The 27,022-nt window shown below is 53.5% G+C and overlaps 1 protein-coding gene across 7 annotated transcripts; it reads right to left on the reverse strand.

The window, feature by feature from the left end:
• Positions 1–203: 203 nt before the first annotated feature.
• On the reverse strand, positions 204–26,789 carry Celsr3 (cadherin EGF LAG seven-pass G-type receptor 3). 7 transcript variants are annotated; one of them, XM_021727428.3, is made up of 36 exons: positions 23,072–26,785; positions 20,530–21,180; positions 19,886–20,111; positions 19,492–19,607; positions 19,048–19,136; positions 18,734–18,891; positions 17,961–18,124; positions 17,547–17,672; positions 17,287–17,456; positions 16,691–16,876; positions 16,006–16,122; positions 15,431–15,602; positions 15,132–15,273; positions 14,914–15,034; positions 14,435–14,618; positions 14,016–14,117; positions 13,790–13,804; positions 12,554–12,648; positions 12,141–12,350; positions 11,667–11,862; positions 11,280–11,435; positions 10,734–10,905; positions 9,992–10,159; positions 9,635–9,761; positions 9,337–9,543; positions 8,925–9,099; positions 8,570–8,682; positions 8,033–8,112; positions 7,481–7,604; positions 6,843–6,959; positions 6,603–6,751; positions 6,237–6,346; positions 5,710–5,868; positions 5,065–5,265; positions 3,331–4,216; positions 204–1,946 (listed from the first exon to the last, which is right to left on the reverse strand). In XM_021727428.3, the coding sequence occupies exons 1-36, from the start codon at positions 26,739–26,741 to the stop codon at positions 1,919–1,921; spliced, it is 9,882 nt and encodes a 3,293-aa protein (XP_021583103.3). In that variant the 5' UTR covers positions 26,742–26,785; the 3' UTR covers positions 204–1,918. The 7 variants fall into 7 exon arrangements, 6 of the variants coding, with proteins under 6 accessions (XP_021583103.3, XP_021583102.3, XP_077899280.1 ...); XM_021727427.3 differs by having other exon boundaries at positions 7,481–7,607; XM_078043154.1 differs by lacking the exon at positions 9,992–10,159 and having other exon boundaries at positions 7,481–7,607; positions 23,072–26,786.
• Positions 26,790–27,022: the final 233 nt, after the last annotated feature.

The following is a 27,022-nucleotide window of genomic DNA, read 5'->3' on the forward strand; positions in this document are numbered from 1 at the left end:
CCCAGCACTTGTGGTCCATCTCTAGCCCCAATCACAGGTGAAGGGCCAGATTTCAAAGAGAAAGAGATGGGAATCTGGTCCAAATCTCCTATAAAGTGAGCAAAAAACCCAAAAATACCCCTAGATATTCAAACTCAGTCTGAACTGAATCATTCACAGCCACCATCCTACCACCACCACCTCCAACAGAAAGAGGCAACAACTGTTTTATATAGAAGTTTATTCCCAAAACAGAGCTCGGCTTCACGGAACAATTTACACAGACAGGAAAGAGGGCCGCTGGGCTGGAGTCGGGAGACCCCAGAGAGGGGTATCTACAGAACCTAGGACATAGCAAGGATACCCTCTCACCCACAGCATGCCACTCAGCCCTTTGAGGGCTGGGGTCATTTTGGGTAAGAAGAGCTGGGGTCCTGGCTGGTGGGATTTGAAACTAGTCAGTGAAGTAGAATTTTTAATCTCCTTGGAAACTGCCTCCAAGAGCATGCATGGGAGTTGGGTATGGGGAGGTGTCTGCACAGACCCAACCCTATACAACCACTGTTAATAGTGGTAAAAGGATGCCTACTCTCAGACCTTCTGGGTCTGCTGTCAAACTGGGGGCTCAGGATGGACCTTTGGCCTGGGAGAGCTAGGAGTTAGAAAACCCCACAAGATGACCAGGCCCAGGATCTTCACAGGTGGGTCCTCTTAAGCCCCTCTCCCACTTTTCCTACCTTTCACTTGTAAACAAAGGGGGAAAAAATTCTCAACTGTAAACAAAGTGTTAAAGTTCAAAATTTTAAGTTGTAAATGAAAAAAGTTTTTAAAAACCTCACCTGTAAACAAAGTAACAAAATTTTAAAGTCTCTAGTTCTGAACATCAGACAAAGTAACAAAAGTAAAAGTTTTGTGAACAGGGTCCTAACAGTCATTTTTCCCTTTAAAAGGGAATAAAGGAAGGGTGGAACTGAGTCACTTCAGCAGCCCGGTGCCTAGGGCCAGGGAGGATCCTGTAAACATGGGAGGCAGTGGCACCTACATTCTGGGTCTTGAATTCCCTCATATCTGCTCCCTTTGTTCACTCTCCCACCCACCCCTCAGAGGGCAGTGTGGGGGAATCAAATGGCACCACAGACAACTTTTGCTCAGGCAGGGGCAGGGGCAGGTCAGTGACCCCTCTACCCACCCAATACTGGAATGTCTGAGTAGAAGCCTGGGCCCCTCCCCAAGGGAGAAAGGGAAGCCTTGCTCTGTAAACATGACATCTGCTGCTCCACCAGTGCCCACAGCATCAGTCCTAGGTCATAAGGCAGTAAGTGGCAGGGACTCCATGTAATAAACACACACATCCACGGGGAGGGGTGGCATGAGCAAGCCCCCATGAGAGAATCAGAGGACCCCTGTTTCCAAGACCAACCCCCAACCCCAGAAGTTTGGTCGGTGGGGCATTTAAGAGAAAATAAGATCAGTTCTGCACTTTGGGCACTGACAATCCTCAGATCAAACAGGGGGGTGGAGTGGGGTGGGGTCAGGAGGGCATCTGTCCACATGTTGGACAAGTCTACCCCAGTAAGATATGAGAAAAGAACATATGGTTTACTATGGACCCAAATGGGGCCAAACTCTGCATCTCTCTTCCTCTGTTCCCTTCCCTTTACCAGTCCAGTCTCAGACCCCTCGGGGGAGACAGAAAAGCTGAAAAATAACATAAGCATATCTCTCTGGTTACAAAGGTATAAAATGTATAAAAGTCTTCCCTTCAGTCCCCACCTGCCTTGCACTTGTCACACCCATGCTCACTGATGTGCATGGAACCTCCACGCTGCCATAGAGGGAGCTGGGGGGGAGGCTCACAGGATGCTGCCTTAGGATCAGCCCCCCTACTCCTGGATTTTCTCCTGTTGCCCTCAGTTGTTCCTCATATGCACGTCATCCTTCAGGAGTGACCCTCACTTCTGGGAACCCTGTAGAGTTGAACATGGACATCAAAGTTAACTGCTGAGAGGATCCTAAGTCAGGTGCCTCCTAGCTTCCCTACCATATCTGGCCTGCTCCACCTCCCCCATTACTGTTGCCTCTCAGTGTTCAGCCCTTCATGTTCACTTTGGAGTTCTGAGTCCCCCACCCATTCTGAACACCTTAACTCATCGGCAAGGCTTCCTGACTACCTCAGTCTTTTCTCTTAACACTTAGCAAGCACCTGACATGTACAGACATTATGTTAAGCACTTGGCACGTAATATCTCACAAATCTTCACATCTCAAAGAGTTTGATACTATGCACCTTTCTACAGATGAGGAAACTGAGGCTCACAGAGGCTTGTACCCTGCACAAGGTCACACAGCTAGTAAGATAAGAGAACTCAAACTCACACCTGTATGATTCTAGAGCCTAAGCCCCTACTCAGTTTCCCAGCCCTCCTCTTACTCAGCCAAAGCCCAAGGCCACACTGTAGGGGGACCCAGGTGGTAAGTCTGCTCCCTTTCATCCTCACCCTTTAGTATCCCTCTAGAACCCTGGGCCCTCCAACCCCCCTGCCTCTCCCTTTTTCCTTTGTCTTCCCCCAAATGCTGGGTCCTGCACAGTTCTGTTGGTCCCCTGTCCCATCCCCAAAGACCCCTTCCCCTCAGATCCATCTCTCAGCCTACAGACTCCCCACTCCTCCAGAGCTTTACCTAGCTATACTCCCTGAAATGCAACTCTCCCACTGGCTTACAAAACCAGCAACTCCTGGTTTCTCCTCACCCCACCAATACTTCTCAGGCTCTTCTATATCCAGCTACTTCTGGGCATGTCTGCCATCCTCTTCCCCACAGATGCCCTACAGGCTCCTGAGATGTACCAGATCCCAGCTCAAGCCTCTGAGCCTCACCCCATAGTGCCCACAGGCAGGAGGAACCTTAAAATTGACTGAATATAGTTTATCCTCAAAGTTAGCTCTTCATCCTGACATATCTGGTATCCCAGGATATGACCCCTTAGACAAACCTTCCCAAGCAAACACTCCTTCACTCCTCCCTGCTCTTTGAAAATATGGGGTTATTTTCTAGGCTTTGACTCCTGCCTTGCCCCCTCTATTAGATCCAGTCCTTTGGAGGGCAACTATCTCTTCCTTAGTCTGGGAGGTGCAGGGAAGGAAAGCTGGTCCCAATCATACAACTGGTGAGTCCCTGCTAGTCACATTCCCTTTCAATGCCAGACCTCTGTACGCAGCCTCTGACCTCCTGGCTGTGCTGAGCCTGGGGTAGCCCACACCTGTCTGTCAAACCCCACCCCATTCTGTAGTGGAACCTAGGGGAGGAGGCTAAGCTAATAAGGGTATGAGTAGTTGGCTAGGCCATGCTTACTCTGAGTCCGGCGACAACTCTGAGATGCTGTGGGAAGTGGCAGAGCGAGGTGTGGAAGGACCAAGTACAGAGGCTGTGGCAGAAGGGGTGGCAGTGGTGTGAGGGCCAGAGGGCGTGCTTGAGGACTGCACAGAGGAAAGAGCTGAAGAGTTGAAAGAGGCGAGGATGGAGGAGAGAATGTCTAGCTGCTCTGTGGAGGGGCCATGGCTCGGGCCACTGGTTGGCTCCTCCCTAGCTCTGAGCAGCTGAGGGGGTGGTCCAAGGGCCTCTCGTGAGGAGTGCCTACTAGGCACTTGGTCCAGCTGCTCCCGAGAGTTCGAGCTCCTGGACAGAGAGTCCAGGGGCCGAGATGGCAAGAGGGGGTCCTTTGAGAGTTGTCGCTGGGGAGACAGGGGCAGAGTAGGGTGCTGTGGGTCAAGGTCCCGGGTGAGACGGGGTGGGGGCAGTGTGCTCAGCCATTCTCGGGGTGCTCCTAAGTCCAGTGCATCCCGTGACCCAAAGCGACCAGCTGTGGCTCCAGGGTAGTCTCGGGGTGGCTGCCTCCGTGGCAGGGTGCTGCCCCGAGCTCTGGGCTCTAAGCGGCCTAATGCAGCATCCAGGTGTTCCTGGGAACCTGGCCGGCTCAGGGGATGTAGAACAGGGACAGGGGCTTCCTCTAGTCTCTCACGGCTCAGCTGCCGCCGTAGGAGCAGATCCAGTTGTTCTCGAGAAGAGTAGCGACTGGCTGGCTGTGAAAGGCTGCCTGTGCCCCCACCAGCATAGATGCGACCATAAGAGGCAGCTGGCACAGCACGGTGACCCAAGGTGGCTGCACGGCACCAGGACAGCTCAGGAGCACCTCGGGTCTGTGGTACCAGTGGGTATTGCAATGGGTTCTTCAGGATGCCTGTAGGAGAAACAAAATGGGGGGCGGGGTGTGGGGGTGGAGTGGATGGGGTAGCTGCTGGGATCCCTGTCAGAGTTGGGACTAGAAATCAATCCCCTGGGGAGGAGCAGAGGCAACTCTGGGTGTCTCAAAGAGGCAGCAAGAAAGGGCCAGAGTGGGCTGGAGATATGGCTCAAGCAGTGGGGCCCGGGTTCGATCCTCAGCACCACAACAAACAAACATGTTGTGTCCGCTGAAAACTTAAAAATAAATATTAAAAAAATTCTCTCTCTCTTGAAAGAAAGAAAGGGCCAGAGTGGAGAAGTATTAATACTCTGGCTCAGGTGAAGGCAGCCAAACTTTCCTACTGATGTCAAAAGAGCAGCAGCTACCAGGTTCTGGAAATATAGGACTAGGTCAAAGAGGAAGTCCCCAGGGCTGGGGTAGAAGCAGTCCCCAGGGTCCCTGTAATGCAAGATTGAAGACAGAAATATTTTGTTTTGTATAGGAACAACCTCTGGGGGTTCCTGTAAAGCAAAGTAAGGAGACAGAAATCTTCCAGATCAGACAGGCTCTGGGATCTGGGAAACAGCTTCCCCTAGGATCGCAGATGTGGGAATGGGGAAGGGAGAGGAATCCCTTGGGTTGGGGCAGCACTGGCCTCTGGATGTAGGCCAGGGCATGGGAGGAAGGAATTGCCTGGGTTAATATAGGTGCATGGGGACCATGAAGCAGAGGAGAGAAACAGAAACCTCCCAGATCAGAATAAGAGGAGCTCAGTTTGAGAATAGGAACCTGAAATTGATTGCATGAGGGCAAGAGTAGCCTCTAGGGTTCATATAATGCAGGCCAAAGGTCAGAGACCATACCTTTCCTCTGGCGCTGGGCTTGGCCCAGGGATGTTTCGTCCCCGCTGGTCAGGGCCAGATCTGGATGGTTGTTGTTGGCTGTATCTTTGCTGGTGTCCAGCCCCAGGCGCCTTTCAGAGCCCCATGTCTGCAGAGCACAGGGGGCTGCCTCGCATTCCCCCAGGGCTGGCCAGTAGGACAGGAGGTCATTGCCATCCACGTCTGTGGAGCCAGGGCAGGTTACAGAAGCCTCTAGTTTGATCCCAGTGACTGAGGACTTCTGTGACCCAGACTCAATGACATTCAGTGATTCCTGACTCTAATAACTTTTGGAAATCCTGGCTGTTCTCATTGAGTAGAGGTAGGAACAGAAGGGAGACCAGGAAGACCAGGTTGGGTCCCAACCCACAGGGACAGAGTCTGGAGGGACATGCCATTCTATAACATCCCCGACTTCATCACTCTATTGCTTAGGCTGTTCCTGTGTCATCCAGATACTGCTGGAAAACTGGATGGGGATGGTATATGGGGTTCCCATGAAGACCCCAGAGGGTCCTAATGTATCAGATTCAGGCATCCTGAGGAGATGACAGGGTCCCTGAATTGCATCTAAGTGGAACATGGGGTATCCCTCAGTCATTCATGGGATCAGAGTGTTCCCATCACCTTTAGGGTGGGTGAGGAGCCTCTCACTCTGGGCTGCCCGTCTGAGCGGACGCTGGAAACGCCCTCGTGTCCGACCATTGTCCTCGCTTTCTGAAGATGGGATAGACAGACTCCTTTCCTCCTCCAAAGACAGGTCACTGTCAGAGTCAGAGTCTGCACCTAGAGTTGGGAAGACCAGAAGGAGGAATGTGTAGCAGTAGCTTTGGGAAGCAAAGGACTTGGGGATAAGGAAAAGGCCTGGAGATAAGGGTCTAGAGGTGGATTCAGCAAGGAAGTTGGGGAGGAGGGCCCCAGGCAGAACTTGGGAAAGGGATAGGAACAGAGGGGCTATAACTATCAGGTATGAGCTGGGTTAGGAGTGGGTTGGAAGAACCAGGGTTAGGTGGGTGGGTGCCTCCTAAGACAGTGACCTGGGGGGAGCTCATCCCATCCCAGTCAGCCACTGCTCTCAGTTTGGGACAGTAGGAGGATCAGGAAGAGACCCTCTCCCTCCCTCCTTCCTTCCTGATCCAGGGCTCCAACTCCACCAGCATCTCGATGGAACATGGCCACGTCCAGGTCAGTGGGGCCAGCATGAGCCTGGAGGCTGTGGTTAGTGTGGTCAGCAGCTGAGCCATGTCGAACCAGAACATTGTCCCTAGAAATACAGGAGACCCCCCCAATCAAGGACAGATGTGATGAGGTGCTTTGGGAGCTGCAATATCTTCAAGGACATGGCCAGCTGAGAGTAGAATGGTTGAAGGTGTCCCTGGGCGTGTAGCAGGAAACATCTGGGGCAGCGGCAGCAACAGGCCCCCAGGTGGCTGAGATAGGTAAGGTCACCCACCTTAGGATCTGGTATTGCCAACCCCCTGGTGAAGGGGGACTGGTCTAAACCTCATGTGGCCACTCACCTGAGGTAGCCGCGGCCCCGCTGGCTGTCCTGGTCCTGGGTCCGGCCAGAGCGGGCACTGCTCACTGAGGAGACGGTGGAAGCACCAAGAGTGATGCGGATGAGGCCACTCTCTTCAAAGAGGGCCGTGTTATTGTAGGCCCCAGGCCCCTAAGGATGGTGGGCAGGACAGGGGTGTGAGCCAGCCCTGAAGGACCTCCAGGGTCCCCATCCTGACTCCCCAGCCTTGGAAGCCCCTCACCGTCCCAGGTGCTGGCCTTGTCTCCTCTGATGCTGCCTTCCTACTCAGACAGGCTGGTGTCCAGGCAGCCCGAGCATCTGCATTCAGGACACAAAAGAGCAGCAGCACTGCCAGGCCCTGGAGGTGAGCAAGGATCAGGGTGGGGTCAGCAAAAGTCACTAAGAAAGGAGTGGGTTAGGAGTGGGTTGGAAGAACCAGGGTTAGGTGGGTAGGTGCCTCCTAAGAGATCAAAAAAGTCAGATAAGATCAGAGGAGGGCCACCAGATGTCCCTGTGGCTCAGCAAAAGGGGAGTCAGTTATTGCAGGTTAGCATGAGCCAGTGAAAAGTCCAAGGAGGGCTTAGAAAAGTCAGCAGGATCTGAGCAACAGGAGTAACTGGAGTCAGTCAGCAAGGGGCCAGGAACACAGTGTTAGTGAAGGTCCAGCACACAGCCTGACAATTTCTAGTTGAGAGTCAGCTCCAGGCCTGGGGCTAGCAGTTAGGGCCAGTGTCTGGTCTGGAGTAAGCACCCAGCCTGGCAATGATTGTTACCCACTCAGAGTGAACTCCAGGACTGGGGGCAATGCCTTGCCTGGGCTGGGCCCAGCCTGCTGAAGCCCCCTCTGGTTCTGGGATAGAGGAAGGGTGTGAAAGGTACCTGGAGGCCACAGAGTCCAGCATGGAGGTAGTGGAAGGCCAGGATGCTGTGGTTGACTGCCAGGAGGCCAAAGAGCCAGGAGGCACTGACCAGCAGGAGGAGCAGAAAAGAGCTGCGAAGGGTCCTGCTGTGAGGACATGAGAGGACATAGGAGGACACAAAGGGGTCACACTAGAAGAAAAGGAACTTTACAGGAAAATGGAAGTCTCAGAAGAACACTAGGGGAAATGGGAAGTCACACAAAGAACCAGGAAAGTACTCAGGGAGCCATGAAAAGACATGGGGAAAATGGAAGAGTTCGGGTAACACATGGGGCAGGGGAAAAAGTGAGTCACTCAGGCTCTGGGTGACAGAAACTGTGAAGAGCCAGGGAACAAGGAGATGGTAGAATGGAAGCACATGTGGGACCAGAGAGGGACCACAAGCTAGGGAAGGCATGACTTTATCCAGAATTTAGAGCCCAACCTATACCAAGGATGTTCTGGGGGCTCCATATCTTATCCATAATGGGTCTTCCATCTGTGAACCCCCTTTTTACCCCAGTCAACTCACAGCACAGAGGTCTTCTTGGTTTCCCTCTGTCCTGTGGAGCAGGATGTGCGGGCAGCAAGGAGAAACATGGTCCCATTCATCTGGACCCATGGTGAACATGTGGGGTCCGGGTAGGGCAAAGAGAAAGAGAAGAGATAGTTTGAGACAGGGACATAGAGAGACCAAGACTATACATAAGGGCAGAACCAATGAGAAATTCATATACACGCACACACACACAAAGATAGATCCGGAACAAAGACAGTGGAGCTTACAATCACAGGAAAAGTTAGACATAGGGAACCAGAGAGATACTGAGAGATGGAGACAGAGACAGATGCAGAAAGAATCAGAGAGAGTGGCCAAGTCTCTGACCTCAGTCCCTCCATCTCCATGCCAGCTAAATGGGGAATGGTCACTCTGTGACCAGACAACAGAGGTAAAGAAAACCCAGGAAGCCTATGGACTGCCACCTCTGCAGATTCCACATTTTCTGCAAGCCCTCTCCCTTTGTCCTGGGAGGGAAGCACATGATGGCACCAACTGCTGGGCACTCACCACAATGACAAGGATAACAGGGCCAGCAAAACTCCAGATGAGGGGTTCATGGATAGAGATCCAACAGAAGTCAGGGTTCCCGTAGCCCTCAGGATCCAGGCCAACAGCAAGGCCTTGGAAAGAGAAGGGGAAGGACCAAAAGGGTGTCTTCTAGAACTAGAGAATGACTGAAAACCCCTCGTGTGTGGGGAAAAGCTGGGAGTAAGGATGAACAGGTTCTTCCTTGAGTAGATGGCATTGGGGGGCTGGGGTTAGGGGTCATGATTAGGACTAGGGATATGGTCAGGGTTGGAACATGTGATAAGTGAAGATTTTGGGGTCACATCCCTGAATAGACAAGTGGGCAGGGCCTCACCCAGCAGCACAGCAGGGACACCCCAGCCCAGGGTGTGGTAGAAGCGCATTGCACCGCGGTCCACATTGCGGGGCTCAACCTGCATGCGGTAGAGGTGCAGGCCCTCTACCAGGAGCCATGCAAAGGTGCTGAGGAAGAAGTAGTGTAGGAGGATGGCAACCGCAGTGCACACCAGCTGAAGGTAGAGAAGGAGACATCAGCACATCTCCTGCCTTGCCCTACCTCTGACCCTACTGCAGGCATCTGCTTCCCATCTCTGACTCTTAAACCATAGCATCTTACCCCAGCATATTGTCCCAAACTCTGACCCCAACCTGAGCATCCCTGATCTCAGCTTCTAAACTTTGGCCCCAGGCCTTCCCAGGTCAGGTGGGGTCATCAGGACACAGGTTCCCTGGCCCTGACCCTGCACCTGGTTATGGGTCCTGTGAATCCCCAGCAGGAAGAGAAGCTCTGCCACCCCCAGGGCAGCTGCTACATTGGCATGGATCCCACGCACGTTGGACTTGAGACTGCGTAGGCTCAGCAGGACAGCTGCAGTCAATACCAGTGCAGCCACAGACACTGCCACAACCACATGGGTGAACACAGCCAGAAGCTCCAAGTCACCTTCTAGCCGCTGTGGAGACAGGGATGGTTACTGGGTGTTGGGCAGGACCTCCCTGCCCTTTCAACCTCCCATTTCCTCAGAACCCAGAAAACAGCCCTACCTCACGGGGGGAGGCATCCATGAGAACACCAAAGGTACCCGTCCGGCTGCAGCGACACCGTGCGTGGGACCCATTCCTGTGCACCAGCTCACAGTCCCGTGCTGTCCACGTGCCATGCTGGTCAATCCTGCAGCCACAAGACAGTTAGACCTACCTTTCCCAACAGGGAGTGCCCACTACTAGAATTTGTAAGAGTTGGTGTAGGGGCTGAGGGTTCCTGAAGTTGGGGAGCAGCATTCCTCATGGACCTAGTTGCAAGGCAGCATGGGTAGGGAGCTCAGGGGAAGGCTGGGACTATCAGTTGGCCTCTCAGAGGCTAAAAGGGGAACCAAGGGTTTCCAGAACAGGGATCCTCACGGGCCAGGTGGGTCCCATTGCACGCAGATCGCCTTGCTCCGATTTGCTGTCTGCAGGAGACGGAACTCAAGGCTAATGGGGGACTCCAAAACACCCTTTAGGAAGTTGCGTCCATGGAACACAGCCACGCTGACCACCGGGGAGTTCATAACAGGGTTCTGGGGAAGCCTGAGGAGATACCCCATTTGGGCTTGGTCATTATTGACTTCTGATCTTTTCAAGCTCTAAACAGCTATCTCACCCTATCTTCATACCATCTGTCATGGCTGACCCAGGGTTTAGGATGCCCCTAGAGTAGATGCTGCTTCTAAGAATGCCTCTAGCCCCTGCCAGCCTGCCATGGGGCTTTAGATTCATTGCCCAGATTGGGATCTGAGCAGCTTTTGATGGTCTACAACTGTTTGACCCAATCTTTCCCCCTCCCATCTCGATCAGACCATCAATTCCTCAGTCATTATGTCTCAGTTAGTTGGCCTATCTGCACCTGTTTCACATACTCCTCTTGTATGATTGACCCATTTGTGCTCCATGTCCATCAGCCTTCACCTCTTCTATTCTGCACAAATCCAGAGAAAATTCACACGGTACCTAAATTGGATAAGTCTTGGAGCCGTGCACAAGGACATCTCTATATATCTGTGAACCTGTGCATCTGTCCACCAAATAAGGAGGTACTAGACTAGGTAGAATCTCACAGAAAACTCAAGAGTGAGGGGCCTGAGAATAGTTCTACTCATGGTACCTGGCACCCCGGCGCTCAGCTTGGAACTGGGCAGGGAGTAGCCCCCCCAAGGTGCGGTACACGAGGAGGATGACAATGGAGATCCCAGATTCGGGCTCAGGCTCTGGAGGGGCTGATGAAGGGACCACACTTGAGGCAGTAGAGTTTTCCATGTTGCTACTTGTGGGAAGAACTGACAGGAGAGAGGGAAGAACCATTGTCAAGTGACCTCTAACCTATAAGACCCACAAATCCAACATTGAACCCAACCCAGCATCAAGCACAAGGATCTCTTTCTTGCAGATCCAGAACCGGGGAGTACGGAGAACAGGCACCCATGAATGAAATATTCCAGGCCTGGGAAGTATCATCTGTGGTGAAGGAGAGGATCTGGCAAGTGAGAGTGTAGCAAGGTGTAGGGTAGAGGGTTAACCTGGAAGGTCACACTTAGTAGATCTGAAGCAGGAAAGGTCTGATAAGGGGAGAATGAACAAGAGGGCAACATGGTGTCTGTCTTGAGAGAATAGGAAAACAGGACTTGGTCAGGGATCACCCAAAGGTTCTCACCTTCAGATGGGAAAGACCGTGGAGTCTGGGAAGGCAGCAGCACATGAGTATGAGGATCCCAGGCATCTTGGCCCCGAAAAAGGTTGCTGTGGTAGCGGGGGTAGCGACGGGCCCCCCGAGTTGAACTAGGATGTTCCAGGCGGTCAATGCTGAGCACTGTCAGGAGAAAGAAGAGTGACACCCATCAAGTACCTCCTCCCCATACCAAGAGTCTCATTCTCACCTACCCAAGTACCACAAGTCACATTTTCCTTGCCACTAGTGTAGAGACTGTCCATACAAAGCCTGTCACAGCCTCCTGCCACTATTTGCATTATCATCCGTAGCCCCTCAGAACTCTAGGCCCCTGCCTTTTGCAGCCCCCGTCCTGCCCCACCCACCACGCACTGATATTGGGTGTCACCAGTCCCACAGGATTCAGGTACGTGAGTTCCATATTCCTTGCGAGTGTGGCTGCATATTCCTCCAGATGCTGCATTAGCCCTGCACTGCCTGGGGAGTCCTCAGGGGCCCGCTGCCCCAGTGCTGCCCACAAGTTCCCTGTCTCTGGAGCAAGCAGTGCAGAGCCGGTCCACAGCAGATTCTGAGAGAATGGAAATAAAATTGAGCTCAGCCAGGTGGTGAGGATATGCCAAGGGAGAGGGCAGGAATGAGGGATCTGGCCAGGTGCTCAGAGGGACCCCAAGAGGCCAGGGGGCAGAACTGGAGAAGATAAGGGAAAAGAGAATGCCCAGGTCCTTCACTTTTTCAAAGATCAGGAAGGACCTGAACTGGGAATCCAGGGTTGTAGGACTAGGGAGTCAGGGCACATGGAGCTAGGAAATAGGACCAGGGATCTGTGAATATAGGGCATAGCCTTACCTCATTGAAATGGGCATCTTGTGTGGCTGTCAGCCCAAAGCCCTGCTGATGGCTCTCAAAGGCCAGTAGATAGGCCAACAGGCGGGCAGTGACTCGGACATCTTGGCTAAAGTAGCGGTCAGTGTGGCCAGTCACCTCCCGTAGCCGTTGAGCCAGCTTCTTGGCCTCCACAGTATCCAGTGCTGTCTTGTTCAGCTCTAGGCCATCCAGCTGCCAGGACAAGGATGGGAATGGTTGTTCTGTCATCCTGTAGGCTTTTCTCAAGTCTTATAGGGAGAAAGACTGGGACAGATTAAAGGATAACCAGGAAAATCCTTTTAGGTCAACAATTAGGGCATGATATTTGGTGCCCACCACAGGCCTGGGGAAGTTGAATCCAGGCCCAGGGCCAGGGAAGGTCTAGGCAGTCTCACCAGCAGACTGAGCTCTCGAAAGGCAGGGGAGGTACAGTTGAAGAGGTCAGGCTCCAGCCAACCCCGATCCTCATCACATAGCCTCACAGCAGCACCTGGGGGCAGGCAATACTTGGTCAGGCCTAGGGCCTGGATACCTTTACTGACAGGGTGACCCTCTTCTATCCCAGGGGGAACCCTGAGACAGAGGCCAGAGTAACAGGATTCTATGGCTAGATGCCTGGATGTAGCAGCCCAAGCCCAGCTGCTTGTTGGTCAATTCCTGAGGGGTCTGTGGAACATTCTTATCACCAAGCACATAAAGGAGAGCACAAGGATGGTGCTGCAGACACACACACACACACACACACACACACACACACACTCAAACACAATTATTCTCACACAGGCCAGGCAGGACAGACACACACTGGCCAATGTTCATACTTATACACTATTGCTTAGCTGCACAAACATAGACATGTGGACCAGGACAAGTGTGCAAATACTTGATGATCTCTCATACACACGCAAACACACTGATTCAAACAAGGTCTTCCAGGATTATAATGTGACACAAGTGAGATGGGGTTGGGGTTCTCATACAAGTTTTAACTGTTGTCATTACTCTCCCTTATCTGTGGGGTTGGGATGTAGTTGACTAAGACATAGCCTGGATCTTAGGCAAGATTATAGCCACCAACAAAAGGGACCCTAACTTAAATATAGTACCCCATTTTCCCAAAAGAGAGTCATAGACGCGTGCACAGGCACAGTAAGACACACACATACACATAAGCATGCATACACAGACAATCTCTGTCCAGCCACTGCAGAGACCTCAAGCAGCAGAGAGGTTCTGAGGGACTCTCAGGTGGCAGGGAGGAGCTACTGGGTCCTCAGTCAGAGGGAAGGGGTATTTTGTGACCTCAGTCAGTATGGATAGGCCTACAGGGACCTCAGGAAATAAGGAAAGGCCAGTACAATTCCTTAAAAATTAGGGAAGGGTTGGCAAGGGTCTTAGGAAGTGGGGAGGGATCTGTAAGATTCTGAGGTGACAGGGAAGGGTCTCTGAGGACCTCAGGCATCTTCAAACAGCAGAAAGAGGCTTCCAGGAACTTTAGGCAGTTAGAAATAGATTTTAGGGACCTCAGGCAGCAGGGAGGGGTCTGCAGGGACTTTAAGCAGCAGGAAGGATCTGCAAAAGCTCAGGCAGTGGGAGGAAGCAGTGCACCTGAGCAAACACGTACCCCTTACCTGCACCCCGCAATCCTGCCCAGAAGCCAAGAGAAACAGATGGAGGCTTAATGAAGGTGTAGGAAAGGACCCAGAGCCCTTAGGAGTTAGCGAGGGGCCCACAGGACTCCCAACCCATCCCACCTTTTTACAGGTACTAGGTCACCCCACTCAGGAAAAGTAGCTCTGAAAGTCAGAGAATAGGCCCACCCCTGCCATCAGCAATGCCCCTATTTCTCATACTTACCTAGGGCCCCCCGGGGACAGGGCACTGTGGCCAAGACACCAAACTTGGTTTGGGGCCACCACACACCCGATCTCAGGGACTTGGGGCAGGCATCATAGAGCACTAGGGAAAGAAGAAGCTCTGAGCCAGGTAGCCAGGGTCTAAGGCAAGTGACAGCCACACCTACTACCCCTGTACTACACACCACTGTAGACCCCCCACTCCCCTGTGGACTTCTTAAGAGCTGGCATGTCACATTCTGTGACAGGTCAGCAAAGTATTTGAGGTAAGTGTGAGGCTTCCTGGGTAAAACTGGTCTGGTCTCCCTCAGAAGCTTCCCAGAGCCCCCCCTACCCAGAAGCCAAGCATGCCACTGATCTTTTAGTGGCAACTTGCTGGAACCAACCCTCTACAGGTGAAGCTGGGTGGAGCTTGCTCACCCCGGCAGCCGCTGGCTGTCACCTCAGCAAAAGGACTATCACAGCTGTTGCACTGGCGGCCAAGGGCTCCTGGGCGGCAGGGGCACTGTCCACTGTGGGGTGCACATGATCGTGAAGTGGAACCAACAGGGTAGCAGTCACAAGGGAAGCATGAGTCACTGCCCCGTGGTCGATAGTGGAACTCCTGTTTGAGGATGAGTCAGGGGCCTGAAGTCAGAAGTCAGGGCTTAAGATAAGAGTCTTAGGTCAAGGCTTGGGGAGCAAGCAGAATTAAGGGCAAATGGTAAAGACAATAGGAACATTGGTCTCAAATGAAGACAAGGAAGATGTTATGGGATGAGGAGGAGAATTGATAACTAGGTCACAGAATTCAGGTAAGAGGTTAGGGCCCAAGTCAGGTGACTGAGGTCAGCCAACTGGACAAGAATCACAGATCATACTTAGAGGTTTAAAAGGTCAGGGTCAGGGGCCAGGCAAACCTTGCAATGACACTGCCCATTTGTCTTGTTGCAGCTGGGGTCAAAGCCCTTGTGAACATCACAGTTGCAGGGACCACATGTTGGGCTCCCCCACCAGCCCCGTGGGCATTGCTGGTCCATCCTGGGGATAAGAAGAGGTGAGAAATGCTTCCATAATACTTCAGTGGCCCTCCCTATCCCCACCAGCTCTTTCCATCATCTAGCCCCCAGAATCTCACCTGTGTTCACAGTGGTGACCAAAATAGCCACTTGTACAGTCACAGATATAGCCATGGGGGGCTCCTGGGAGGTGCCGGCATGAACCCTGGTTCTGACAAGGGTTCAAGAGGCAGGCATCCACACAGCCTGGGCCATAGTAACCTGCAAATTGGGTCAGGAAGCTCAGGACACTAGTCACAGAGCTTGGAAGGAAGTAGGCACTTCTCCCTCTCAATTCCTGCCTCCTCCAGGCCCTGCAGCCTCCCAGTCTTTCCCATAAGCCCCTGGCTTCTTCCCAGATGACCCTCTCAAGGCCCACCTGGCTGGCAGGTACAGGAAAAAGTCTGCCAGAGATCTCGGCAGTCAGCGTGGGGTGGGCAGGGCCCAGATGCACAGGCGTTGGTCACGACACAGCCAGGCTCCACATTCACTCGGTGGGTGGGGGGTAGCAGGGCTGGGGACCCCAAGGGTGTAGAGCCAAGCCATACCCCCTATGGACACAGCCAGCAAGGGATAAGACTCATGTCAAGGCACCTCAGCATCAACTCCTGTAGAGTCAGCCACCCAGTCTGATGACCCCTGAGATACAGTCTCCCTCAGGTCCCCCCAAATCCCAGCCCCCCCAAACCCCAGCTTAGCCCCCCATTGGACCCCAAATTGTGCTATTTCTGATATAGATCACTAATGATTCTTGATAATCTAATCTAGACTCTTACTTTCCACACTTCAGAAAGGCTTGACTAATCTCTGAATGCTCTGGGTCATTTATCCCCCAAAATCAACTCCTACTTGAATGCTATTTTTCAGCTCCTGATATCTGACCATTATAGGAGCCCCTGATAGCTGACCACTAACCCTAATGCCCCCATATCATGTTCTCATGCTGACCCCCACCTGGATACAGCCGACCAGACCCTGAGGAACATCCTCCTTACTGCTGTGGGGCAGGCCTCCCACGTGGAGTTGCTTTACCTTCAGGCCCTGCAGCTCACTCCCCACTGCCATGGTGTCCTAAAGAAGGGAGACGGTCAGCACTGAGGGAAGGGGGTGACAAGTGGACTCCTGCCATACCCCAGAGTCAGTATTAGTCTTTTTCTAACTCTGCATGACCATATTCTCTGTATAGGGAAATAATGTGGAAATGAGCTACTTCCAAGTACAAAGAACTTTCTGAGGCATGGAGGATGCATAATAGAATGGTTGCAGTCAAGAGCTGGGCTTGGACAGGCCCCTCCCTCCTGAACTCAGAGCAGACCTAGAACTTCCATGATTTTGACCTGAAGTAGTAAGGATTGGGGTTAAGACCAGAAGGAATCAGGCAAAGTATTGGCTACAGAGGTACCCCTAAGACTAGGCCAGATATCTGGGTATCCTTCCTGACATGAAGAGGGCCTTGACAGTGGACCAACCTAGCTGATGGGATGGGCTTAGAGCAAGGCTATGAGCAGGGAGAGTGGGGGAAGAACATTAGATTTGGTGCAGTGATGGAGTAGAGAGGACCTGGATTAGAGGTGGAGTCAAATAAGGTAAATCTGATTGAAAAACTGAAAACAGACTACACTGGGGTTAGAGGTCAGACCCGGAAGAGGCTGAAGTCCAGTGAGACCATGAAGACGTGGTGGCCCCGCCGGCCACCTGGCTCCTCCTGTAACTCCAGCCGCACATCATGCCATCGGCCATCATTGACAGTCACTTGGTCTAGCAGGAGGTAGGCAGCACGGCCTGAACCCCTGGTTACCGTCACAGATAGCAACCCTCGATCTAGCTGTGGATAGAGATAAATAGCCCCAAGGTTAGAATCCCAAACTGAGTTATGACTGGGAGATGAGATGAGATGAGAATATCAGAGGTCAGAAGAGTAAAGTCCAGGCTATATCTGCCACACAGGGGACACCATGTTGCTGACATGGATCAGTAATGGACAGGGAGCAAATGAAAGGACCAGGGGGTCATGGATTGATGCAGTTAGCACAAGAAAAAACTATGCTTATGCCCTGCACCTGCAGAGAATATTGTGGTAGGGAAAAGTCAAGGGTCCAGAGCAGAGTCTAATGCAGTTAGGAAACCTGGCAGAGAAGTATGCTATATGATCAGCCTGAATCCATAGAAATGTTACTGGCAGTATCAGAGATTGATGGTTGAGGGTGTATGAAGGGATCAGAAGGAAAAACACACCTGGCAGAGAAGCGTGCTGTGTGGCCCAATCTGTACTTGCATCAGGACCCCGTGCATCGCCCATGTCCGAAATGCTAGCCCCAGGTACCATGGCACAGTCACAGCCATGTCACTTCCAAAATCCCAGCTCAGTGTGCTGTTGCCATGGAAATGGTAGGGATGGGCCATGGCTGAGGAGATAAGAGAAGCAGGGTCACAGCCCCTATTCTAGAAACAGACCTTACCCTGCAGACCCCTCCTGCCCTATGCAGCCTACTCACTGAGCCGACAGTCTTTGCCACCAAAGCCCACAGGGCAGTCACAACTGAAGCCACCCCAGCGCTCTGAGCAGAAGCCACTATTCTTGCAAGGGCTTGAGTCACAAAAGTGCAGCTTGGCCTGGCAGCCTGGAAGAGGAAGGCATATAGAAGATATAAAAAGATGGGGTAAGGGCATGAGTGCTAGAAAGAATAATTAGGTGCAGAGAGGCCAAAAAACAGCATGATCTCAGCTTTGTGTTCACTGATGGGGGAGGGGTGGGTAGGAGTAAGGCCCTAAAGGCTGGGCTCTAGCAGCCTTGCCATCAAAGGAGACTGGGTTGAGGTCAGATATGGAGCCACCCCATGCAGCCCTACAGAACCCTCTTATGATTGGGACAGGGCCACAAGTGAAGCTAATGGGAGCTTTGTGCCTACCTGCCATGGTGCCATTGTTTGCAACGAAGGCCGCCATGTCCACTCGGCGGCCATCAATATGCAGGTCTCGCATACAGCCAATGAAGTCCTTGTGGGACACGGGGAAGTTCTCGGGGAGGTTGGGGACACCCCCCAGGAGCAGAGGGCCCGTCAGGTCCAGGGACCTGGGAGTCAGGGGCCTGGGTCATTGGTGGAACTGGGGCCAAAGTAGGATTGCTCCTGAGGGCCACAGGAAGTAGGGGGTAGGACTCAGAGGAAAGGGTAAAAAGCAGGGAGGAAAAGGCCGTCTGGGGAGGGAACTGGGAGCTTACTCCAATTGTGGGGGCACAAAGGAGAGATCATGATGGTGTGGGGAAAGATGGGCGAGATAGAGTCAAGCAAGGGTCATGATAAAGGAGTGAGGCATCCAGGTGACTGGGGCAAGTGATGGAGAAGTGGGTTTGGGAGTTGATATCAGTAGGCTGAGAGTCCTGGAAGGCTAGGTAGAGATCAAGGAGCTGTAGGTGATGTATGGTATTAGAAACTTGGATGGGAGAGTAGAGGCTTTGGAGGACTGGGTACTTGGGAACTTGTGCATGGGAGCAGGGAGTCAGGGATAGAATACAGGATTGGGGGCTAGGGTGAGGAGGCTTCTAAGGTCTTTAAAGGGAAATCTGGTGGTTTGAAGAAAGGTTGGGAAGTTTGGCAGGCTGTGGTGAGGAATGGGGTATGTGAAGGGTTGGGGTAGGCTTTTATAGTCAGAGGATATGGGGACCATGGGATGGGGGCCTCACTTCTTGGAGCTTGTTTGCACACCAGCAGCAGCACATGAGTAGTTGCCAATTTCAGCACCAAACTGCAGAGCTACAGCCACATTGCAGTCATCCACACTCAACACAGCAACCTTGTCCTTGGAGGGGCCCTGAGCACCCCCTAGGGCATCTGTCCGGGGCTAAAAATCCAGGCACACCAGTCAACTATGCCCAAGGGTAACCCCTGAGAAGCAGAACTCAGAATCCCCATGCACGTGCACGCGTGCGCGCGCGCACAAACACACACACACACACACACACACATACACACACACCATGCCAGGGGTGGTGCCTACCTTGTTGTAGTATTTTAGATGCACTGTATGCCACTGCCCATCACTCAGGCCCCCTGGAATTGTGGGGCTGACCACTGTATTGGATTCACCTGTGGGGGATACGCAGGTGGAGTGTCCTCTGGAGCTGATGAGTTGCTCTACCCTCACTCAGCTCATATAGCCCATTCCCACAGTCATCCTGGATGCATCAGATCAGTACATCTCCTGGTGACCACACTGGTTAGAACAGAGTGGCCTTGAAGAATTGGGAGAAACATACACTTCTTGGAGAGATGGACCTTCCCACAGGGAATGGACATGGAGCTGGGTCCTCACTGTTGTCTGTTTGGCACTGCAGTGTGTTGAACAGTGCTATAATGAAGCAAACCTGAGGGGAGTTGTGGACTGCATTTTCCAGCCATCCCATGCACACACTGTCATGTACATCTCCCAGGGAGCACCCACCAGTGGAATATGTGAGCCGCACTTGGCCAGCCACCAGCTCCAGGGCCAGAAAGTCATGCTTCTCATTCAGGCGCCCATTATAGAAGAGTAACCCACTGGGCTGCACCGTCGCAAACCTGGGTGGAGTGGAGTGGGGACATTAGGAACCAAAATGACCTCACACCTACCATCCTTGAGAGAAGGCTCGCAGGTCACCCGCCCAAGCTGGAGCAAGAGAAGACAAGACACGCCAGTATACTGATGGCCAGGGTACTGATGCTCTGAGACACCCTAGCTAACTTCAGGGGAGGGGGCGGTGTCCTGTGGGGACTTCAGGATGGGGCAATCAAGAATCTTAAGGTCATGGAGGTAAGGACGGAATGGAGGCGTACAGAGACACGGGGCGGGCACCTACGAGAGGGACAGCGTGAGGTGGAAGCGCTGCCGCAGGCCACGGAACATGACGAACGAACTGGGCGGGAACGAGCGTGCAGCCACCTCACAGCGAGGGCCCTCAAAGGCGCCGCCCGCAGGACACTGGCAGCGGAAGCCGCCAGTGGGCGCATCAGTACAGGTGCCCCCGTTGCGGCATATGCCGGGCACGCAGCGTCCGGCCTCGGTGTCCAGCTCGCAGTCTTCTCCTGCGGAGCAAGACACTTTCAGAAGCCATCATGGCCATACCCTGCCCATGCTGGAGCACACCAGCCAAAGCCGAGCCTCCAGGCGGGTTCCAAGACCTCTAATTGGTCGAGCTGCCAGAGAGCTCGCCCTCTTTCAGTCTAGCCTAGCCCCATTCTTCCCGCCCAGGTCTGGTCACAGCCCCTTATCGCCTGGCCCTTGGCCACGCCTCCTTCACAGCTTTTCCAGTCTGAGGCTTTTATTCCTTGTGTTCTTAGGCTTTCTTTAGGCTGGGCTCTAAGATTTTAAATGTAACTGAGCCCATACTAACCCCGTTGCCTCAAAAGTGATGTCCAGTCCGCACTTGTACTATAGTCCCACCCCCAATTTTGCAAGTGTTCACCCAGCTCGGTCCAACTTTCAGCCCTGTGTGGGACTCACCGGTAAAGCGTGGACGGCAAACGCAGGTGTAGCCGCCTTCTCGCTGCGCGCAGGCGCCGCCATTCCGGCATGGGTTCGAGTAGCAGAGGTCCAGCTCAGTCTCGCAGAAGTCACCAGTGAAGCCAGGCGGGCAGCGGCAGCGCAGGCCGGCGATAGGCTGGATGGGTCGGAAGAGCGTAGAGGTGGAAGCCAGGAAGGGCGCGGATGAGTCAAAGCGGAGCACCGACACACATTTCATATAGTTCTCACAGGGCTCACGCAGGCACACGTTATCGTCAAAGGGCAGGACATCGAGCAGAGAGCGGGCAGCAAGTGCAGCACGACGAACGTACAGCTGTTCTTGAAGTTCCTCAGAGCTAAACCAGGGCCCAGCAGCGCCCGCCCCCGCCCCACGAGGTGCTAGAGCAGAGAAGCTCACATTAAGCACCGTGCCCCCGACATCTGTGTCATTCTGTATGTTGAAGATGAAGACGTCCTCGGTGGGTGTGGCGAGCACTGCAGCCACGCCTTCCAGGAAGTGGCCCAGGAGCGGTGACAGAAAGCGCTCTTGCCACATGTTCTCCAGACGTACAGTCAGGCTGTTAGCCAGCAGTTCCTCCGTGATGATGACCACCCGCAGCACACACTGCGCTGTCACACTGTGTAGGCCATCTGCAGAAAGGGGTATGGACAGTGGTCAGCCTGGGATTAGCATCTGCCTTTCCCTGGGACACAAGAGGGCTATGGCTAGTGACTCCAGTCCCCAGTACCTCTGAGTCAACAGGCTGAACCCACCAGGACACAAGTTGAGTCTGGGACTAGTGACCACTAACTCCCCCAGCATCATAGCATCAGCAATTTGCTGCTTCTTCCCCAGCCCCAAAACAGAAGGTGGCTGGGTCAACAAGCCCATGGTTAGCAAGTCACTCCAACCAGACTCAAGAAGGTCCCTACTGCTGGGTGTGGTGGTGCACCTCTGTAATTCCAGGGACTAGGAAGGCTGAGGCAGGAGGATCCCAAGTTCAAGAACAGCCTGGGAAACTTAGCCAGACCCTATCTCAAAATAAAAATAAACCTGGGAAGGGTGTTGCACACCTGTAATCCCAGCAGCTCTGGAGGCTGAGACAGGATCAGAGTTCAAAGCCAGCCTCAGCAAAAAGCAAGGAGCTAAGCAACCCAGTGAGACCTTGTCTCTAAATAAATTACAAAATAGGGCTGGGGATGTGGCTTAATAGTCAAGTGCCCCTGAGTTCAATCTTTGGTACTAAAACAAATAAATAAATAAATAAAAATAAAACCGGGGATGTAGCTCAGTGGTAGAGCATCCTGGGTTCAATCCCTAGTACTGGGTGGGGGATCAGGCCCCTAAGTGCTCACTTCCTTATTCCTGTTAACATCAGCAGCCTACTCCACTCATGACACAAAGAGAAGGCAAGGTCACTGACTACACATTTCCAACTTCCTCCCTCACCCATCTCCAGCATGACAGAACCAGCAAAAACACATGCTCCAGAAACAAGGACAATTCCAAGTCAGGGATCCCAGTACCTTTCATCAGCAAACTGAAAGGGACTCTGGCTAAGGGAACACTAATTGCAATTCCCCAGAATCCTGGGTCAACAAGCTCCAGGAGAATATAGTACCCTGACACTCCCATACCTCCCCTTACAAACATAAACCCACTACAACATTCTTCAATTAGCAAACTGCTCACCACCTTAGACCTGGTTTCAGTGCATATCCCCAAAGATGAAGGTAAGGTGCTTAACTGCCTTGTTCACCTTGTTCCCAGACCCTGGTACATGTTAGGAGATCAATAGATTGGTTGTTGCGTGAATTATGAGTAAATGAAGGCTATGCTTTTTCTGACAGTGCCAGGACTCCCAGCTCCAAAATTGAGGAATGAGCACTGCTAAAGCCTATTTTCCAACCTCTGCAGCTTCCAGTAAGTAGGACTTCAAGAACCTCTTCAACTTGTTCTCCCCTCCTAATAGGAGGGGTTTGTGAAAGCCTGGAGAAGTGAAATCAGGAAAGAGGCGGGTGGGTCTCTGGACATTTCCCCAAGACCAGGGCCTTAGACCACAGCCAGGCCAATGTGGGCCCACTCTCTACTTGAAACTGCCATAGTAAGCTGTTATTCCGAACCATTAAACTACTGGTCTCTTTTTCCTGCACAAATGGGGTAAGGGTCAGTCTGGATCTAAAGTAATCATTCATCTAAACATGGGCATGGTATGGACTAACTGGCAATCTGGTTTTTCCTGGGACCTCCAGAACATTATCTGAGGCCTTCCATGCCCTTTAGGGATAACAAAACTGTCCCTAGGGCAGCAGACAGTTGTTTACAATCTTTATGGTATATACTAGATACCTTAGAATTTGGGGAGTTCTTAGGATACTATCCAAGAACCTAAGCAGAGTCCCTGTGAGGTCTATGGCAGATCTGTGGGGCACAGGAACTTAGAAGACTTGGAAATCACTATTTGATTTGAGGGACTTTGGAGTTCCTGAGGCCTTGACAGCCTAGGATCACTGGGTCACTTGCCTGTTCTCTGCCCCTCACCTGTGACAGTCACCAACATGGAGGCTACCAGTGGGCGGTTGTTATCTAGCTTTCGGCTGAGTCGCAGTTCCCCACTGGTTTGATTGACCACAAGCAGCTGCAGCTCATTGCCACGCTCAAAAGAGTAGAAGAGGTGATCAGAGACATCAGGATCATAAGCTGGGATACGCCCAATGATGCCCGAGGGGAAGGTGTCTGAGCGGTTTGATACATAGTTGTTGAAGAGGATCTGGAAGTTGTTGAGCACAGGACTGTTGTCATTCTGGTCAACTAGGCGGACATGAACGGTGGCCCGGCTGACCAGAGGAGCAGATGTGGCTTGTACCACAATCACATATTCCTGACGAGCCTCATAGTCCAAGTCAATGAGTGCTGTCAACTCTCCAGAAAAGATGTCCATTTGGAACAGCTCAGGGATGTTCCCCTCTACAATCTGGTACATTATATGGGCATTGGGCCCTTCATCAGGGTCTATTGCAGTGATCTGGGCCACCACTGAGCCCACAATACTGTTCTCCTTCACTCGCACTTCAAACTCCTCAGCTGGAAAAACAGGTGCATTGTCATTCACATCTTGCACTGTCACCTGGATACTGACTGGAGTCCTCAGTGGGGGCACACCACGGTCCACTGCATAGGCAGTCAACTCATACACTGGTACTGCTTCCCGGTCCAGCCGCCTCACAGTCCGGACAATGCCAGAAGTGGGCTCAATGGTAAAATCTCCATCCCCATCTTCCCCATTCTGGAAAGTGTACTGGACCCGGCCATTGGCATGAACATCCCGGTCAGTGGCCGAGATCTGCAGGACACTTGTGAAAGGTGGAGCATCCTCAGAGACCAACCCTGTATAGTGGGAGGCCACAAACTGTGGTGCATTGTCATTCACGTCATTAACCATCACCTCTACATAAGTGGTATCTGCTTTCTGTGGGATGCCATTGTCCCGAGCAGTAATGGCCAGTGTATAGGTCACCTGGTCCTCATAGTCCAACGGAGCCTGTAGTGTAATGGCCCCTGAATCTGCATCAATACGGAACTGGGGCAGGTTGTCCTCCAGAAGATAGGTGATTCGCGCATTCTCACCCACATCATCATCAGAGGCACTGATGACCACCACAGTGCTACCCACTGGCCGATCCTCATTCATACTCACCGAGTAGTGAGCACTTTGAAAGACAGGCCTGTGAGTATTGGCATCTGTGATATTAATATGCACATAGCAGTGGTCATGAAGGGCACGGTCAGATGCAGTAAGTACCAGTTTGAAATAGCGTTCCTGTTTGTAATCCAGTGGCAGAGCCAGTGTCACTAGACCCACACCCCCTTGGGTGCTGATGGCAAAACGATTCCGGGTGTTTCCACCTGTGATCTGGTAACTGATGGCACTGTTGGCATCACGGTCTACAGCAGTCACACTGACCACACTGGTGCCCACAGCCGCATCCTCATTCAGCCGAAGGTGGTATTCTTTCATGGTGAACTCAGGCCGATTGTCATTAACATCTAGCACAGTCACTGTGACACTGGCTGAGGCAGACAGCGGGGGTGAGCCATGGTCTCGAGCCTCCACACCAAAAAAGTAATGCTCCACAGACTCACGGTCCAGGGGACCACTCACAGAAACCCAGCCAGTGGCACTGTTTATTACAAATGGTGTATCAGGTGCCACACCAGTTAGGGAATACTCCAATCTGGCATTCTCCCCATGGTCTGCATCCACTGCCTGAATGTGGATGACTGAATGGCCGAGGGGTGCATTTTCCAGGACAGAGACCTGGAAGGGTGTGCTGACAAAGATAGGAGTGTGGTCATTGATGTCTACCACCTGAATGCTGACCAGGCCTGTGTTGTTGGACAAGGGTGGCCGGCCTGCATCTTGCGCCCGAATACGCAAGGCATACTCTCTCTCTGCTTCAAAGTCCAAAGGTGCCACTACCTGTATCTCACCAGTGAGGCTGTCAATAGCAAAGTGGCCACGGCTGTTACCACTGATGATGTTGTAGTGCACCAAACCATTGGCGTCCTTATCCCTATCTGTGGCTGTGACACGTAGCACCACCGTATGGGGGCGCACATCTTCGCGTACCTGAGCCACATAGCGCTTCTCGCTGAATTGGGGCACGTTGTCATTCTCATCAAGCACTGTTATATGTACACGAACGGTGGACGAGCGTGGCCCGGGCTCCTGGCCCTGGTCGCTGGCCTCTACCACCAGTTCGTAGCTTTCCATGTGCTCACGGTCTACGCGGCCGCTGGTGCTGATGAGGCCAGAGCGCGAATCAATCTCAAAAGCTGCTGTGGCAGCAGTGCGTGCAGCTGGCGGCCCCACAAAGCGGTAGCGCAGGTTGGCATTGGGGGGCGCATCGCCGTCTGTGGCACGCAACTGCAGGATCGGGTAACCCTCTTCCACATTCTCACGAAGTGTTTCCCGGTACTGAGCCTGCTCAAACACCGGCGCGTGGTCATTGCGGTCGGCTACTGTCACGGCCACCATGGTAGTGGCTGATAGGCGTGGTGAACCGTGATCCTGCGCTGTCACACGCAGGTAGTGGCGCTCCATACTCTCCCGGTCCAGAGCGGCAGCTGTGCGGATGAGGCCGCTCTGCGGGTCAATGTTGAAAAGTTCCAGCGAGCGGCTGTTCATGAGCGCCGCCAGCGAGTAGACTAGGCGCCCAGCCTCACCGATATCCGGGTCCTGCGCCACCACACGCAGCACCACGGTGCCTGCCGCCTCATTTTCGGGCACCAGGGTCTGGTAGTTGTACTGAGGAAACTGCGGGTGGCGGTTTGCTGCGCGACGGGGGCGTGACCTGTTCGCTGAAGGTATTCGCCAGGTTTCAGGACCCGCGGGCGGTCCCGGGGGGCGCGGCCCCGGGCGCTGCGGAAGGAAGCGGCGGCGGAAGACACTACCCGAGCGCATGCGCTGCGGAACAGGCTCGGGAGCTGTCCGAGACTTGAGGGGTGCTGAACCCGCTGTAGGAGCTGTCCTCGCCGCACGCGGTGCTGAATCCAGTCCGGGCCCAGATTCCACAGCCCAGGGAAGACAGTCCTGCCGAAGGAATGCCCTGCCCGCTTGGGATGCTGTGGCTCTCTCGCCCTGACCCCTGCGCCCTAGCGCCCACAATTCCCTGCAACAACGCAAGGTTCCCACTCTTTTGCGGGAGCTTCTCCTAGCGTCACGCTGGAAGGACACTGGCTTTGGACCACTGGGCTGGGCCAGGAGGTCCAAACGGAAGGGCAAGCTGTTCCCTAGACCAGGCCCCCCTGGGGACAGAGCCTCTGGCGAATGACTATCTCTCTGTCCACAAGAGGAGACCTCTGGGCGCCAGCACAACAGGGGCCCTGGTCCTCGCTGCTCAGGGGCCCCTCGGCCTCCCCAAGCGCTTTGCCTTCCCCCTCGGAGCCCCATGAAGACAGGCTCCCTAACTCCCAGGCCAGACCTCCCATTCTCCTGAGCCCCAGGCGGCTCGGGACAAAGAGCCAAGGCTCCGCCGCAGATCTGCGTCCTTGGTCCCATAGCAGGAGCTACCCCCGGGTCCCAGCCCTGGTCTCCGCCACCCCCCAGCTCCTCTTGGCTGAGGGGAAACAAAGAGAGGAGGAGAAGGAACAGGAGTACCGGGGTCAACGGCCCCCCGAGACCCTGCCATAGCGGCCACCTCGCCATCATCCCCGTCCTCCTTGCACGGCCTCCACCACCCCCCGTCCTGGTCCCGGCCATGGGCCCGCCCCGCCGCTCGGGCCCCCTCCCGGGCCCCTGCCGCCGCCCCGGCCCCCCGCCCCTCGGCCTGTCGCTCCGCGCCGCTGCCTCCTTCTGGGCACCATCTACTCCGCGGCCAGAGCCCCTTTGGCATACGGCCCCGGCTTTCGCCGTCCCCACCACAGCATCCCCGACGCTGCTGCCGCCTCCCGCTGCACCAACATGGCTCCCGAACGCCCCAATGGTTCGCT

Source organism: Ictidomys tridecemlineatus, chromosome 3 (genome assembly GCF_052094955.1).
Source record: "Ictidomys tridecemlineatus isolate mIctTri1 chromosome 3, mIctTri1.hap1, whole genome shotgun sequence".
NCBI lineage: Eukaryota > Metazoa > Chordata > Mammalia > Rodentia > Sciuridae > Ictidomys > Ictidomys tridecemlineatus.